The sequence below is a fragment of the Sinohyriopsis cumingii genome, chromosome 19 (assembly GCF_028554795.1).
Source record: "Sinohyriopsis cumingii isolate HCF-2022 chromosome 19, ASM2855479v2, whole genome shotgun sequence".
Lineage (NCBI taxonomy): Eukaryota > Metazoa > Mollusca > Bivalvia > Unionida > Unionidae > Sinohyriopsis > Sinohyriopsis cumingii.
The window spans coordinates 32,861,540-32,880,377 of record NC_142979.1 but is presented as its reverse complement, the minus strand read 5'-3'; the positions used below and the strand labels follow the sequence as shown (position 1 = coordinate 32,880,377).

General features: G+C 34.8%; 1 protein-coding gene across 4 annotated transcripts in view; it reads right to left on the bottom strand.

Annotated features, from left to right (window-relative positions):
• Nucleotides 1-15,700: 15,700 nt before the first annotated feature.
• LOC149775401 (thiosulfate sulfurtransferase-like) overlaps nucleotides 15,701-18,838 on the bottom strand; it is a 39,316-nt gene continuing 36,178 nt past the window's right edge. For all 4 annotated transcript variants that reach the window (XM_089943793.1, XM_089943794.1, XM_089943791.1 and 1 more), the window contains exon 8: nucleotides 15,701-17,207. In XM_089943793.1, coding sequence (XP_089799919.1) covers nucleotides 17,154-17,207 — 54 coding nt within the window. In that variant the 3' untranslated portion in view covers nucleotides 15,701-17,153. The remainder of the gene's footprint in view (nucleotides 17,208-18,838) is intronic.

The following is an 18,838-nucleotide window of genomic DNA, read 5'->3' as shown; positions in this document are numbered from 1 at the left end:
CATTTGTTTTCATTTCATTCCCTTTAAAACACCTAAAATTTATATCGATTAAAAATCTTCAGGTTTAGAAAACATTTTGCGGATCAGATTTGTAAATCTACTGGTTTGATGTCTTGGTTCAGTTGCATGTGTGATGATATAGCCTGATAATAATTTCATAAACGGGACTTTTGAATCACTTGGATTGCATCAAAAACAAAAGGTCCTTTAATTATGCCAACAGGTATTTGGTTCAAGTCATTGAGGATTTGGAATACAAAACCATCACCAGGTGCAAGTGTTTGACATGTAACACCATCACCAGGTGCAAGTGTTTCATGTGTAACACCATCACCAGGTGTCAACCACTGGCTGAGTAAAGCCATCATCAGGTGACAACGTTTTATGACAAAAAATGTGAACTTGATGTTAACTTATGGCCAGGTGTCAGGTGTTATTTAAAATCATTATGCGATTGTCTTGCTGAAAAATTAACATTGATTATAATTACATTATCCAGCACAGGGAATTAGCCATTCATTTTATGTGGTTCTAGTGCTGCAATTTTTTAAAAATTTTTTTGTTAAAAAATAATGTTGCCATTGCTTTGCTTGCAGAAAATTAATGTTTAATGTTATTGGTAGAGAAAAAGAAGACTCCAACTTGAAGAATAATTCAGTTCCCTCTGCACCCCCCAAATCCACTTTTTTTTCTTAAGAAAAATGTTAAGATTTGTCAGAACCTAGATGAGTACATGTACCAGGACAGGTCATTTGGATCATATATTGTCTTCCATATTGCGTTTTTTTTAAAAAAATACCCCACCCCATCTGGTTGCCTTTTCATATGGACCTCGGCTGTTCTTTCTTCATGAGAATATAGTTAGTAAGAATGTGGAAAGATAACTCCATGTATCGCTTGTATAGATGACCTGACCAGCTTTTGGGTCATTAGAGATTTTTCCTTTTGGGTATATTTTGTAGACATTTTTTAACTTTTGGAAGGCCTTTTTTTTAATAAAAAAAAAGCTTAGATGTGCAACACTATATGTATTAAATTTTCCTGTTTGCTACATTTGTAACACGTTTTGGACTTAGGAGTTTTTGACAGAAACCTTGTTAGCACAGGAAAGGAAAAGGGTGAATTCTATCGATGAATTGTCAAATGCAGTATATTAGCCCATGCCACCCATGTTACACAAATATACCGTAATTCAAGCGAAAAATGCGCTATGAAAATAACGAGACCCAAATTTTCGGCAAAAATGAATGGGGGAAATAATGCGAGGTAAAAACTAAAATGAAAATGATGTACAAAGTTTGTGTTTAACGAGCCTCGGTAGCGAGGGTATATAGAGACAATATGCTGGCTCCAATAGGGTAGAAAACTGGTTTAATCCAAGATTAACTTGTTAATGAGATTAAACATGAACTTTACGGGCTCAGTGGTAATCACACTAATTAAATGACAATAAAGTGATGTTTTATGTGGAATGTTATTTATTTCCAGTTTAATATGTGACGGCATATGAACACGTGCTCAACAAGAGAGCAGGCCGTTCTTATCGTTCAAACTCGTAGATATACGTAGATATTTTCATGATGTGTCTGTAAGTCGGGTTCAAAGGAATTCAGATAAAAGCAATGAAATCAACTTTTAAAAAAACCGAAGAGATTACAATACAATTAACACCAATAAAGTCGACTGGAAACTTGTGAACTGACAAAACTCCGACCATGGTTCTGTAGAAGTAACTTAGGTGGACATTTCCTTCTAAGAAACTTATGACAAAAGACCAAATCAAAAGTTAAGTCTGCCAAAACAGGCGTAGTCTGCCGCTCTCACAGCAGAGACAAATCTAATAAGCTGTTTCTGAAAAATACAGCAGTATTAAGAAAGGTAACAATTCTGCTATTACACAATATAAACGTTGGAAGAAATTATTGCGAACGTATTTCGTTCTCATTTTTTCACATTATTGTCTATTGTTTTATTTGCATTATTTTATTATGTACGTAACTGTAAGACATAGCATTCATTGTATCTACCAAGAGTTTAATTAAGCATAAAGAACTTACATTAATTTAATCAGGCAAAAAGAACTCACTTGAATATCTAAAATCTGCATTGCCACTCACTTCCCTCCTCGTCCATCTCCTTTTTCTTTGTACAAAATACCTTTCAGTGAAAATATTACTGCAATTCGTTTATTATTTAATTAAGTTACCTGTATGCTTGATCATGTCTGTTATTGCTTTTAATTGTAAAACCAAAATATAATGATTTGTATCCTAATTAGATGTAACGGACGTATTTAAAACCAGATCCCGCCTAGAGATTGGTCCAGAATTCCTCAGAAGATTCTAAAGTGATGTCCCACACCAGCCAGCGCCCTCTCGGCTGGTACCCCGTCGTTGGCGCGCAGGTCAAAAGCGCGCCGACAAAAGCTCGCAGCGAAATATGGCCGTCGAAAGCGTGCAGCATAAACTACAAGCCTGTAATCTTATTATGACTGATTGATAAATGTCTAATTTCGAATGAAATAAATAGTTTGAATCATTGTTTCCAGTGAGCAGACATCAAAGTGTGTACACTCTTAATATTGAGTATAAATAAAGTTATAGTTTGAATCACTGTTTCCAGTGAGCAGTGATCGTTGCAATTTGAAAAATGATAATGAAAATCATATTAATTTTTATAATTGTTTTGCCTTGTTTGTTTTGAGTATGCACATAACGTTGCATTTTGAACAGTAATAGAAATAATATACTGAAACTCATATTAATAACATTATACATTTTTTTAAAGCGAATATTTGACTTTAATTTTTATAATTTATGCCTTGCGCGCTTTTGTCGGCGGGCTTTTGACTTGCGCGTTAACGACGGGATACTCTCTCGGCTTGTCCAAAAACGGAGCCGGTCCATCTCCTCTCGACGCTCCGGATCTCTACAGTGATTTTATTATAGAAGGAGTGGTGAAAATGTTTGTTGCATAAACGCGTGTCTGGTTAGTGAGTTGAAGAACAGACCTATCTCGCGGTGGTTAGATTCTTTAATTGATTTTACATTTACAGTTACGTGGATACTCTTGTCACAGGTGTGACAGAAGTACTGAGAAAATGTCAACAAGCTTCTACTTGAGGGAGATGAAAGACCATACAATGCTCAACATATTCGCCCAGATTTCGAAGCGATCTTATGAACCGGATGCTTACTCACCTATGTGTAAAAGAACGTATGCATGGCCACGAATGTATTAATTTCTTAAGAACGAAATAGTTGCAAAGTGAGGGTGAGACTGGGCACCCTTGAGCTTCGTACAGGCGAAGATTTGATTTTCCGCACCGGGACGACGCTCGGAAGGAAGAACTAGGCGTGTTTGAAAAGCAGATTCACTAGAGGTGTAAACCATTAAGAGACCTTCCACTACTATTTTGGTTTTTCTTTTTGTTTTCTTTATAAGACTTGTGGACATCATTTGACGATATTTGCCCTGGGTGCTTCCTTATAGATGCCTTTTTGCCTTTGGTGATTTTGATTGTATCAGCTCTTTTCTTGGATGTGTTTAGAAGTTATGCAATATCGCAAGCTCGCAAAGCTGTTTAACTGGTAGTCCACGACCTTCTCGAAAATCTTGTTATCACTACTCCACCTGAATGGATGGTCATATTAACACTGGGTTTGACTTCAAGACGTCTTATGATATCTCGTTCGTGCTAAATACAAATAGTGCCTATCTAACGTTTAATATTTGCGCCACGACATCCATCTTGCAACTCTTGTTATCGCTACTTCTCGTGAATGATTGTATCAGCATGGGGTTTACATTCAAAGACTTGTGTTGCCTAGCTGGTCGTAAATATTATGCCAAATCTGACATCTAAAATGGTCGTCATGACAGCCAGCTTAAAATCTTATCACAACTCTGCTTGAACAGAAAGTCATACTGATTGAGGGTTTTCATTAGAAGACTTCTTATTATGTCATATTGTCCTTAGAGGAAATTGGAGCCGATCTGACCTCCATTATGACTGCTTCAACAGCTTTCTTACTTCTACCCCCGAACAGAAAGTTATAGCTTGAAAATACTGTTATTTCTGCTCCTCTCCAAATAAATAACTACATCAACATGCTTTTACCAATATTCTTCTTATGATCCATTTTTGGTCTTAAGTGAAAATGGTTCCAGTCGTACAGCCAATACGACTGCTTTAAAAAAATGCGTGAACACTCCCTCCTGAATGGGTGATCATGGGGATGTTACCAAAAGACTTCTAATGATGTCTATTTTGTTTCAAATGAAAATATACGAAGCTGAAACCTAGTGTGTACCTCAGCGGCTAATTTGAAAATATCATTGCTGAATAATATCAGAGATGGTTTCAACGCCCGACAGTTAAAAGGAAGAAATAGTCTTATCTTGAATACCTGGAAACCTTTTACGCTCAGTTGAGCGATAGTCCCTTTGAGGGATTCTCGTTTATCATGGTCGCGTACTTGTCATATTCATCGAGAATGAGTCGGAATTGTATGGAGATAGCATTTTCCTGAAGTGCTCGGGTAACCAAGTCAGTGATGGAAACCAGCTCGTTTTCTGCCAAGACGTGAGTTTCGCGGTGTTTTCTCGTCTCTGTTGGGAGCTTGTAGCCTGTGAAACTTCCATCCACAGAAATCAAAGCGCAGCTCAGAGCCGTTATTTGAGTGGGAATCGCATTGGAACATTTATCACTATCAACAAGACGTCGACGCTTGTGTAAAGAGAACCGTCAGCGTTCTGTCAACACCATCCATCACGTTCATTGCACGCATGTGGACCTATTTCTTATAGAATGTATGCTGTGTTTGAGCTTTTGCCAGGAGAGCGGCATGATTCTCATATCTTTGAGAATCTTACATCATTAGCGACACAATCCTTATGTCTCAATAGGGAGCGTGATATCAAATTTTAATTGATCAGGGTGAGGTGTGGGTAGGTAGCCCTGATGAATTGGCGACGGCGATGATGTCAAAGAATATGTCAGATTCCTTGATAACATTCTCGCTAATGGTCAAAATTACGTGCTTTCTGTCTGCAGTTTCAGCGATTGTTTATTATGTGCAGTCGCCACGATTTTCATGTTGACAGAGAAGGTAAAATCTGGCGTTGGAGGTAATGATTTGATGAGGTTAAGGTGGATCCAGAGCAACGGGATGCTGATAAGCGAATGAAAAAGGAAAACAAAAGTTATGGACCAATATCTTCAGTTACTTGACAAATTGATACGTTGTAAGTCTTGAATTCAAATATGTTAAAGCTAGATTTTTTAAATAAAAATCAAGCAAATACGTATAGGTCATCGTATAATTTACAAACTGCAAGACATAAGTGGGTATTGATGGTATGTTTTATGAAGAAGAGATACCGTTTTGCAACAAATAAGATAACGTTTTGTTTTTTAAGTTGAACGTATTACGAAGATAATGACAATGAAAGTAGAAGTTACATACTCTTGAAATGAGGATATGATAATCGTTACCAGCTGGAATCGTTACTCCATTAGCAGATATGTTGGAAACACAATTCACAGATATCATTATCAATAAACATGACAAGGTTTAGTTGTTTATATAAAGATAATGATGTTTAGCATGCGACACATGGAAGAAACAACATTAAAAATGAAGTTTAAACATGCACGTCATGCGAATATGTACTAATCTCATAACCAAGTGAAGGGGAGCACATTTGTAAAACATCACAGGTAAGCAACACAATAAATGGTTCACATGAAAAACGTAAAAGGTGTTTATAGTGTAGACAGTGTTGTAGCTGGGCAATTGTAACAAGATAACCTGGTGGGATTTGGATTTAAAACATAACATTTTTGGCGGTGATACAAATGACGAATGACTTGGATGAGAAAATAATTTTAATTAATACGTGCGTATAATATCCAAATATTGGATCAATTAACATAATCCGCACGAACTAAACAATGAAAATACAAATAAATGACCTTACACACTACAAGGACATGGGGTGAATGATTCACAGTGATTTCACAACGAAAGAGTGATGTGTTTTACTCAAATAGTAAAACTGTGGCATTTTACTCATATAGTAAAAATGTATTCACTCAACTAGCAAAAATGACGAAAACAAAGGGACATATGTACAAAATATCTTTACAATCCCCAAAGTGCACTGGGTATTATAAACCCCAAAGATCAGCCCATGGCTAAATTATTACATGTATGAAGTTACACACTCCGTCACCAGCACACCTGGCTACCAGTCACACTTGGCTACCAGTTACACTGGTCAATCAATCAAGCAGTCAGTATTCCAGCGTGGTCATTGGAACAATCAGCGCCCACCGATCTCGGTCAGCAGCGCCCGATCACCGACTACTTGACCAGCAACACTGTTTACTCAGCTCTACGGCCGATATGGTTCAGCTTCACAGCTGCTATGGCCAACTTATATGGTTATCTCTGCAGCTTGTACCACGTCGACTCCGATAACTCTGATGACTCCGGTCACCCTGGTGAGCAGAAAATACATCTAACACCGTGTACTATGCATGACATGGACATATACGATAAAACGTAATGACGTTATTTATGGTTAGCTAAACAGATTAAATTATCGGAACAATAATTGCAAAACAATACAGTTCAGAAGTGAACCTAACTGTGCCTGACAAGAATCCTAAGGTACTAAACGTTTCTTAAAAATGCAACTTTGTATATTGCTAATATAAATCTCTTGCTAAGTCACAAATAAGAATAGAAAATATTTGCATGATACTACGTAAGCCGAAGCTACATAGAAAATATACAAAAATAAACGTGGTAGTACAATAGTTATAACTTATACAAACGAAATTAAAAACTCGCATACCTCTACAGCTGAAGATGTGCAAGTCCTTAAAGTAGACCGCTCACGGACAAGACGTTCCATAATGTAAAGATTTAGTCTTACGGTGAGGCATTTTTATACACAGACGATGCCACAAAACATCGTCTGTGCGCTGGAAGTATTCGGTTCTTCCCATCTAAAACACTTCTCACGTGCGGAATAAGATGAACCGAACTCACTATTTCGAAATCTTTGTAGAATATACATAAATCACCCTTGGGTATATTTGTACACACAAATAAAAACGAAACCCGAGTATATGTATTTAATAAATAAAAGGATTTATACAATTCCGTGACAGTAATGATTAACATCGTTGAAGAAATAAAAGGAAACATTACACATATAAAGCTGTTTTTCGCTATAAAAAACTGATAAGCAAATGCAATGTAAAAGACTACGAGCTGATCTATATAACCTTTAACAACATAAAAAGTTATAAGACTCAATAGATGTTGATAAAGTCGATAGAAAATTCAGACATCTTTCAAATTTCGTTCAGAGAATGTTTAGAAGTGATTCACGCATGCACCGTATCATCTATGCATTTTCCTGGACAAAATATCTATCATGTTCAATTTTAAAGCATCCATAAAAGCTTCACTTACAAAGCAATGCAACAAAACTAACCAAAATCAGTTCATATCTATATATAGATTAAACAAAGGTCTATCATGGGACTGATATTCTACTGGCCGAAACGAATATTCACGAATTCAAGATAAGATAATTTCTTCATTTTAACTGCTTAATACTGGAACCATCCTGGATATTCGTCATCAATAACAATATTTCAAATTACCTGCTGTGTTGGACATTTTGGATGTCATATTGGCATAATTTCTATTTAGGGGTCATCAAGGCATCATTTAGGACCAATACAAAAGATTTTCTTCTGGTGGAAACTTTGGCTGAAAAGAGGTTCCGTTTTAAATGAGTACCGATAACAAGGACCTTCAAGATGGCTGACATGGTGGCCATAATTGAAATCCGATTGACACTTTTTGTATTTAGGACTAACTATACATCTCAAGAAGTCTTTTGGTGAAAGCACGATATCTACTTGACCAACCATCGAGAAATATGAATAGCAAGGTTTTCATGATGACCATTGTAGTGGCCATATTGGAAGTCACCATTTTCACTTACGACCAACCACACATCATAATAAACCTTTCAGTGAAAACTACATGATGATATGAAAATCTTTCTAGAACGTGTAGGGGTAAAGAAGATTTCAGTTACAACCAACTAGACATTATAATTCTTCTGGTGAAAACCCTATGGAAATATTACTATCAGTTGAGAAGTAGCTATAACAAGATGACAAATGTGGGTTGCTGCCAGATTGGACATCTTATCGTCACCCTTTATTTTAGGACCAACGAAACATCACAAGAAGTCTTCAAGTGAAAATTGCATGTCAGTACTACGTTATATTCAACAGGAGTAGCAATTGCAACATGTTTACGAAGGCTGACGTGGCAGTTACTACTGAACGTCAGATTGGCATAATTTTCAGTTAGGACAAACTAGAACTCATAAAAAGTCTTTCGTGTCACTCCCATGCAGATTTGACAATCTATTCATGAGGCGCACGGAAAACATATTTTAAAGATGAACGCTACAGCCGTTAAATTGGGCGTCAGATCGGTACTATTTTCATTCAGGACCAACAAAACATCCTTCAGTCAGAAAGAGTAACAAACAGTAACAATATTTTCAATATGTCCGAGGGCGGTAATATTGGATTTCCGAGCAGCACCATTTAATATAAAACCAGCAAGACTATGGGATTAATTTACATGTGAGGTTTCGTGGCATTCCTCCAATTAGTTTAGGAGAAATAACCGGTCCTAACACTAATCTCTTAATGCTGAGCGCCAAGCGAGGTAGCTGCAATCTATTTTCATAAGTCTTTGGTATGACTCAGACAGGCTTTCGAACCTGTGACCTCCCACATACGAGTTGGACTCTTTAACCACTTAGCCCGGAGCGGGCGGTTAAATCCTAATACCATTACATGGGAAACATAAATTATTATATACTTTTAATTTTCTTCCTAACGTTACTTTGTTAGCATCGTATAGTATTTCTCCTTATTGCACTGCGTCATACTGCACTACCTGCTTGTCTAGAATAGTAATGTGTTAGGAACTTCCTTTGATTGTAAACAATGTAAGCTCATGTTGCATACCTTGAAGCTTCGATTTGTTTGTGCATCAGCTTAGCAAGCTTTTTGATCCATACAAAGTAGAGATGACAAATTTAACGATGTGGATGAGTTCACAGAGCCACAAAATAAACTTTCAACCAAGGAAAGGAATGAAAATGAGAACAATGTCCCGCGATGGCAATATACACGAGACACACAGTCTTGAAAATATCAATGTGATAATTTATAAATTTATTTTGCAGAAGTGTAGTAAACGATTTGCAAATCGAATGGTTCAGGATATGAGCTGCGCTCTCTAGTCTATACAAAATGGCATAACAAGGCATATTAAAGCCAAGGGATATCTCGTCTACCTCAGAGACGTTCCATTTTGCAAGTTAGTTCAAGCACTCAAATTGAAAACAAAATGCAACCGAAGAAAGCGGGTTTTGTTTTAAAAGCAAGAGTCTCAGAGCCAACAAGCCAAAATGACGAAGAAGCCTTATTTCCGCTGGCCATTTTACGTCGTTGAGAAAGTATTTGGATTTATAGTACAATTCATATATGTCATGTTGCTGTGGTCAATCCAACAACGTTGAGGAAGTATTTGGATTTATAGTACAATTCATATATGTCATGTTGCTGTGGTCAATCCAACAACGTTGAGGAAGTATTTGGATTTATAGTACAATTCATATATGTCATTTTGCTGTGGTCAATCCAACAAAGAGCATGCGACAGATATGACACTAACAGGTGTCATCTATAGTTGGGAATAACAACGGCAAAAAATATACTTACCTTTCTGCACCTTAAATATATGCAAAATTAATTTCTGCTAATCAGTATTTAAAGGGTTCCAAAACTTGATCCACAGTGCAAAATTGTACTGCAATCAATGTTACATTTTCAACAGAAACCACATTCTAAAGGAGAATTTACTGCACTCCAAAACGAAATTAATTTTACATTCCCTAACAAACAATATTTAATCCCTCGTCTTCATAATTTCTGTTTAAAGAATTTTGTATTTTGTCCACATCATGATTCCAAACTATCAATGACAGAATGGAAACATGCATCGTGCATGAAGGCCAGTCCACCAGCCACATTTACATTGTACAGAATGGGCACAGCTGCTAACTGAAGTCCATTACAACTAGATAGGCAGAATTTAGTTGGTTCGACATTAACAATATGACTCTAAATTTCAATTTTATGTACACCAAAATTAAATTTCTTTTTAAACGAACGATTGAGTACGTGAAATGCTATTAAGTTTAACTGCCGTATGGCAGTGCTATGTGCGAATGAATACTTTTACTGTGTATTGTTAATATAGGTTCCTGCATTTGTAAGGAAAAATATGAACAATTTTTTTGGATGGATACTGCACAACCTGTGTGATGTATATTTAATTTGCATTGTTCGTTTCATTTTTATTCATTATATGACATAGGTTATGTAAATTGTAGTTTGCACCTGACCTTGTCCAAAATCAAGTTCGTTGCCTACCTGACCAGAATCATTGATTTTTTTTATATTCTGTAGACAAGTAATACATAGCTATGAGTGTGGGTTTAAAATAAGAATCATTATCAATAGAAGTAAGCAAATTTATCTTGGTCTGAATCAAGGACATTGTGTCTACCATGATGTTTATTGTAATTTAAGTAAAAGAATCTTCTAAAATGGAATTTTCCTTTAAGTAATACATTTTTTAAAAATAGAAAATGTTAATTGTGACCTAGGTCGAATAGAAGGCTTTACAATCTTGCTTACTGTAAAAATTATTTATTTATGCTGTAAGATTTTGAGGAAGAATCATTCGTTGTATTCAGTATTCGATTTGGGCTGAAGTTTTTCAATTATTTTTCTCTGGAAATACAAAGTACTCAATTCAAACAAGGATACCATGGATTGCATTACTGTGATTCAACAAAAGACTGTTGGCACATTGTTACAATTCAGGCTATTGGTACATTAGAGACTTCCGATCACTACAGGCACATCAACATCTTCAGTGCTGGAAATGAATACCACTAAAGTTTATTCAGAATTTTATTCATTAGAAGTAATTTAGGACTTATGTTTGTATTTCTAGGATTATAATAATTTGATTTGCAATACACTAAGTTCTTTTTATATTTTCACTTTATATTCTAAGGAAATAAATTATATGTTGAATTTTACAAAGCTTGTTGCTTTTTGCTCTTTTCTATTACTTATTTTAAGAACATAGAGCCGCAATCGTATTTGCTTCACTACACGTTTGTTTACTTTGAAATCTCGCAGATATTGTTATTTTATTTTGTGTATTGTGTTTGTTTTATTATTCAGCCTTAGGCTGAAAATCAAAATAAGCATATAATAAAAAAGTTACTACATTCGTATAGGAAAATATTATCTCGTTTTTTTCAAGGTCAGGCAGCATAGTTCAGAAAATCTTGCTAATTTTTCTATGCAAAGGCAGTAACCAATAACTATTCAAGGGCTCATAACCAATCTGTGACAGTATGACAATAACTTGCAAAGAAAAAAAGGAGGACAGTGAGAGCAATCTTTATGTAAAGAAGGACTATGATGAAGATTATGTTGCTTAGCAACAAGTCTTGTCTCTTAGAGACAAGGCTGTTCCTGCTGTTCTCCAAATGTTGACACAATGGCACATAGGAATCATGAAGGCCAATTTACAATTGCAAATATACAATATGAGGAAACAATTGTTAATCTTGTTTGTAATGGTTTCAAGAGCTGTTGTGGTTAATAGTTTTAAGTAGATTATGAACCTTCTCATCTTCTGGAGGCTTTGTTTTTATCTAGGATAAAAAAATCAAATAACAAACCAACTAATGTCAAAATAACAAAAAGAAACAGCTCTCTTTAAACGCAGCCTTTCATGCCACCAATAATTCCAGTCAGTAGTGATGCTGATTAAAATATTACATTTTCAACAGAAACCACATTCTAAAGGAGAATTTACTGCACTCCAAAACGAAAATTCTAACATCATACTTGTAAACTTGTCCAGTTCATCCTGTAATTCTTTTTCCAATCATCTATTTCTTTCAATTTATTTTTTGTCGTTTTATCTGCTAGACATACTGTTTGGGTTCTATTTTAAACGTTTCTGTGTTTGAGCCTGCAATTCCAACTGGTCCCATATATCCTTTTATCTCTTTCATCTTGTTCAGAAAATAACCATCAGACTTTCTGGTGTTCCTGTGGAATTGATACCTTCTAACAAGAGTTCACAGATCTGCTGATAAATGTTGGGCTGTTTAATTTTTTATCAAACATTTCCTATTTTCAGTTTCCAGCTGTCATAGTTCATTGCCAATCTCTGGATCTGCATGACTGAAATCTTTCATCTTAATTACCTGTGGTACTTCTCATAGCTGCCTTTGTACAGCAATAGTTGGTGTAACTAGATAATAGCATCTTAGTTATGCTTCTTCGGTAACTCCAGTTCTGTTCAAACTTATCTAGAAATGGATCTATTATGGTCTAAGTAGCTTCACTCAGATAGTTAGATTGTATTTATCCTACAATATTGTTAATTTAAACTCTCTCAAAAGTGTTCAATTAAGGTGGAAGTACTAATGTCATATTCACGTTGATCAATCCTACCATTATTTGATAAAATAGAATCTGCTGGCTTGTTGATTTAACTAGCTGATAAAAATAAGGTTTCATGTATGATCCTTACATTAAACCCCATTCTGTATCTTCTGAATTTGAGACAAATTTCACCATTACTATGCATACATTTTGAATATTGATTTAAAAAGTCCATTTCTACGGTATCATCGACGTCGATTTGGACCTTTACATCTTCTACTTAATTATCTTCCTATACAAATTTTAAATTTATTTCAGTTTAAAATCTTTCATCACCTTAAGCCAATTATTTTCCATTATTTAAATAGTGAAGAAATGAATACAAGTAAGTAACAGCTAGAAAAACTATTGGGATTTATCAAAGACAAAAACTGGAAGAGTACAAAAAAGGACCTGAACATGTCAATTTAAATGGAGCATACCAAGAAATACTGTGTGTACAAAACTTTCTAAATCATTGTCAGATATTGTGATTTAGAGTGACAGTGTTGATTAACATTTGTTCCAATTAACAACTTTGACAGTTAACAAGTAGAACTACAACTACATGGCATCAAATAGAATTGGATAAGTCATCAGAATTGTGTCATTTAAGCGAGGTTTGCCGCCATCTACTCTAAGTGTTAGTTTGATAACTTTAAAACATCAATTTCAGCAAGATAATAAAAAGCAATAATTAAATAACAAATGCTGAAGACTGTGGAATGCCAACGGCATTTCTTGCCAATGGCAATGCAAGGCACAACGTTGAAACAATGACAGACAAATATAAAAGTGTAGCATTTCGACTGCACCTCTATCTGGCATACCTTGTCAGCAGAAAACAGACAATGAAGAATGTGTTCTGATTTCTTTATTGTTGTTACAATAGTTACCATTACAGGAGTGGCTGCTTACCATGCAGGGAAATCAAATTGAACAATACTGCTTACCATGCAGGGAAACCAAATTTAACAATACTGCTTACCATGCAGGGAAACCAAACTGAATACTGCTTACCATGCAGGGAAACCAAATTGAACAATACTACTTACCATGCAGGGAAATCAAATTGAACAATACTGCTTACCATGCAGGGAAACCAAACTGAACAATACTGCTTATCATGCAGGGAAATCAAACTGAACAATACTGCTCAACATCTCCTCAATGATGAAGTTAATAAGTTTGAATGATTCAACTTTTTTCTCTTTACTTAATGGCATTTTAATTTTTTTGGGATGTTTTTGCTTGCTACAATGTATCTAGTATTTGTCGAGTGAAAACATTCTTTGTTGATCCAGATCAAATTAAAAGAGGAACATGGAGTAACATGATTCATGTTTAGATCATCTTCATTCATAGACACCTTCAGGTTTCATTAAATTTAATCACTCTCGGTAGACATCATATGGTGGACCTTTTAGTTATCTTGAATGTGGTATGTATAAATAATTTGCATTGTTTGTTAGTTATTTTTGATTTGTTATATTATTTCATTACATTCTATTTTAATGTAACATTGTATGTTGGACTAGACCTTGCCCAAAATAGGCTTCATTTCTGCCTGACCTGAGTTTATTTTTTAAACATCTTATTCTGTAAACAACTGATACATAGCTAAAATATTCCCTATGTGTATGGGCTTAATATCAAGATCATTATTAATAGAAGTAAACAAGCTTATTTGGGTCTAGGTCAAAATTATTGGAAATTATCTGGTGTACCTGACATAGTCCAGGTTCAATATTTTAATTCTAATTATAACTAACACTTTCATTTTGTAAACATCAGGATTGTTCTATAAGGTTATTTTCTATCAGGCAATAGTTTTGTGACTTGAGGTCAAGTGTCAAGTAGAAGACTATATAATCTTGTCACTGAATGGAAAATTCATTTGTGCTTTAAGTTCTAGCACAATCAGCATGTTGTGCCCAGTATTATTTTGGGCTGGAATCTATTTTCTTCAAATTATTGAATTCAAGTGATTATTTTCTCTGGAAATACAAAAGCACTCTGATAAAATTCTTGGATAGAGACATTCACTGGAATTTACAGTGAATTCAAACCTGGAATTATATTACTGAGATTCAACGAAAGACTGTTGGCACATCAAAACTCTACAAGCTACCACAGACACATCATCACTTTCAGTTTTTGGACTTAATTTGGGCTTCTACTGAATTTTGTTCAGGACTTCAAATTATTAGGACTTAAGTATGCAATTCTATGATTATTTGGAATTTTATTCATAATACCGTGAATTCTTTTTTTATTATCTTTTTACTTTGTATTCTAGCGAAATAAATTATTTGTTAATTTTACTAAGCTTGTTGCTTTTCACTCTTTTCTGTTACTTATTTTAAGACCATAGACTAATAATGAATTTTGTGTCTGATTTTGGGTATTACTCAAAGCTTATAAAAGTCTAATTCTAGCCAATGAGAAATTTTTTAACTTCATCATTGTACTTCCCTTTTCTTTTATACTCATCATATTAAAATGTTTTCTTCATCCATCCATTTTTTATCATACTTAATAAATATAATCTCTTCATTGGGTGTACTTGTTTTCTTTGATGTTCTTTGTTTTCATTTTCACACCAGTTTTGTCTGGTACATCTTTTGACAAGGTTCACAGTAACTGTTTGTTTCTGTACAAGTCTTCTAATTTGTCTTTTTATTCTTGACTGTTAGAACATATTTTGAAATCAATCTCTTTCACTTACCCAGTTACATTTTAAATTATTGTCCACTACTGGTTTGTAACATTACAAGTCATCTTGCAGCTAACACCTTGAAATTGTATGTAGTAAACTCTCCTTGCCAAATAAATGGAATATTGCAAAGACAAAAACAAGGTGAAAATAATCTTAGGGACTGACCATTGAATATTATTTTTTATTGGGTGGGTGTGGGTAAAACAATTTTCAGGTTCACAGATCACTTGAAAACATCTTGCTGTGAATTATAGGAAACAAATATATAAAACCTAATACAGCCTTTATATTACTTGGAAAAAAGTTCTTGCAGTGAAAGAGATAAAGAAAAATAATATCCTGGCTAGAAAAAATATCCCACTTTATTCACAAATGTAACATCAAATATACATATAAATACATTTTTTGGGTAATAAATAATAAGATATGTAGCAAAACAGGAAATCCATATCAACACAATTTATCATGCAACACTAAGCTCTGTTCTTACTGTTGGATACTGCATGCTTTTCTAAAGGATACTAAGTTTACAAATTTTATATCATCAAAAATGGATACTGAAAATGTTTTCAAGCTTTTCCTCCCAGTGTCTTTTAGACAGTTCAAAGCTGACTAGACTAAAAGTAACAAATGGACTATTACTTCAAAGAAATTGTTAGTCAATATGGAAACTACCACTTGTTTGGAGGGGTGGGATTGTTGCATGGAATTTCTTGCTGACCAGTATTTTTTTTCTTTAATCATAAAACAGTTTTTTTCCCCAATAATAATGACGGAGAGAAGGCTTCTTTATTTCCCAAAAAATAATTTCTTTAGTGGCTTTTACCTTCTCCCATCAAATAATTGATCAGTCTCAAAATAAATGGTTATATTACAATAGCTTCACTCCCTGAGAAAGATATATATTATCTTTTTAATTTCAAAGAATATGCACTACATCATCTGAGAAATTAATAATTACTTGCAGATGCCATTTGGTACAATGAACTCTATAATGACATGGTACCTTTAGTTAATTTCTCATCGAATAAAAGTTCTGTTCTTTTCTAAAGATGCAAATATATTGTGCAGCACACTTACCAAGAAGACATGTCAACAAACAAGCAGACATGTCAACAAACTAGAATACTGAACACTATTTAAAACTAGATTTTTTAAAATAGAAAAACATTGAACAAAATGTCATTTAAAAACAAATTTTGGTCCCTGTGTTCAATTCAAGTACAAAATGTGTTTATATTGGTCATTACCAGCTTGTACTATCAATTATCCAAATAGCTAATAATTTTCTAATGAAGTAAGGAATAAATCACAATGAAAATGGACAAGCAGTTGGCTTGCTTGACAACAACACTTCAACGATGCACACATGCTGGATAATAAGAATAATCCTGAACGCACTTAAAAGTAATGGCATGCTTCTGTGGGATCAAGAGGGCTCCCGGTACGACAAATTGTAAAATTATGGTTTGAATTCAGTAACTTATGTTACACATATGAATGGAATAAGGGAAACATTCTGAGAAACAAGATTTTCAAGTTTTCAATTGGGACATTTAAAAATAAAAATTCTTGGACTGCCAAGAGAGATACAAATACATCATAATTATGTAACTCTGCTGACTACACCAACTGTTGGTCTTTAATCAGTATGGCTAATAAAAATTGAATAATTTCCTCAAGTCGTGTATTTGTTTGTAGAAATATTCCTTTGGTCATAGAGAGTCTTTTGCCATGATGTAATGTCACTTCCCTTACTCTCTGAGCAATTTATACTGCTTTATGATGTGAAGATCTTTATTTCTGTATTTGATCAGGGGAGGCCTTCTTCCCCCATTCTGTTGCTCCTCCCTGTATAAATATAAAAATAGGTCCACATGTGTGTGTTCAAATAATGCATTTTAGGAAATTTATGAAGAGTTGAACAAGTAAATATCATATACCTTTGGCAAATATGGCATACAAGTGATATCAATTAAAGAATTTCAAAAACATTTACTGGGCAAGAACAATTGTCATCTAAATTGTGTGGGTGGGTGTGATTTGGATTTTTAACATAGCTTTAACAATTTTTCAGTCATATCGCTACAATGTCTGCAATGTGGCAGTTTATAGTGATGCCTAGCACTGGAGCATCATGTCGCAGACATGTAGCATGATGTCCCACCCAGTCACGTTATCCTGACACCAGGCCAACCAGTCCTAACACTAACCTGTTAATGCTGAGCGCCAAGCGAGGCAGCTGTTAGTACCATTTTTGTAAGTCTTTGGTATGACTCGGCCGGGATCAAACTCATGACCTCCCGCATCCGAGGTGGACGCTCTAACCACTAGGCCACAGGAGCAGTTGTCATCTAAATTGGGCAAAGGCATTTTAAAATGTGAAGGAAAAATCTGGATTATTTAAAATTCTATGTCATGAAACCATGGTTTCAGGCAAGTACAAGATACTGGGACAGTTTCCAACTCTAATGTCAATGATATCATGTGAAAAATAATAGTAAAAATACATGTAAAATCATATTACTTCTCTCATGAGTTTTTGACACTTTTGTACATGGTTCAAAATGCAAAGAAAAGGTATTCCATGGTGTACATCATATTATCACCATGTAGTAAACAGTTCCATATCAGATATGAAAATCATGTTGTAATGAAGTATGCAATAGTGGAGTAACACGGTATTATATTCTTGTATGTAAATACATTTATAGGATGTTCAGATATTAAATTACATCCATTTAAATTGTGTACTTTATGCATATGTGTGTGTGTGTGTGTGTGTGTGTGTGTGCGTGTGATTTGGATTTTTAATGTAGCTTTAAAAAAAAATCAGTCATATTGCTATGATGCCTGCAGTTTGGCAGTTTATAGTGATGTCTAGCACTGGGGCATCATGCAGCAGACATATAGCATGATGTCCCACCCAGTCACATTATCCTGACACCAGGCCAACCAGTCCTAACACTAATCTCTTAATGCTGAGCGCCAAGTGAGACAGCTGTTAGTACCATTTTTAAAAGTCTTTGGCATGACTCAGCAGGGGATCGAACTCACATCCAAGTGGATGCTCTAACCACTAGGCCACCGGAGCAGTGTGTACTATATGCCTCAGTTGTTAAGCAACATCATCAAGTAGTCATTGTCATTCAGTATCAGTGATCTTTGACCTTTGACCTATTGCCCTTTTGACAATAGGTGTCTTTCTTATCTTAAATGCAAACTATCTACAATGTTTAGTTATGTCAAATGATACAGAACTTTAGAAGTTTTGTGGAAGTAGTTTTTCATTCTTTCAGTCCATGTGACCTTGACATTTGACCTACAAAATGAATAAGTGTCTTATTTGTTTCAAATGCATGCCATCCACATCATTTAGTCAAAGTTAGTGGAGAAAAAAGATAAAGATATCACATGGAAACCATTTTTCCTTTACCTTTTGAACCCAAATCAGGTATCTTTCTTATCTTAAATACAAGCAA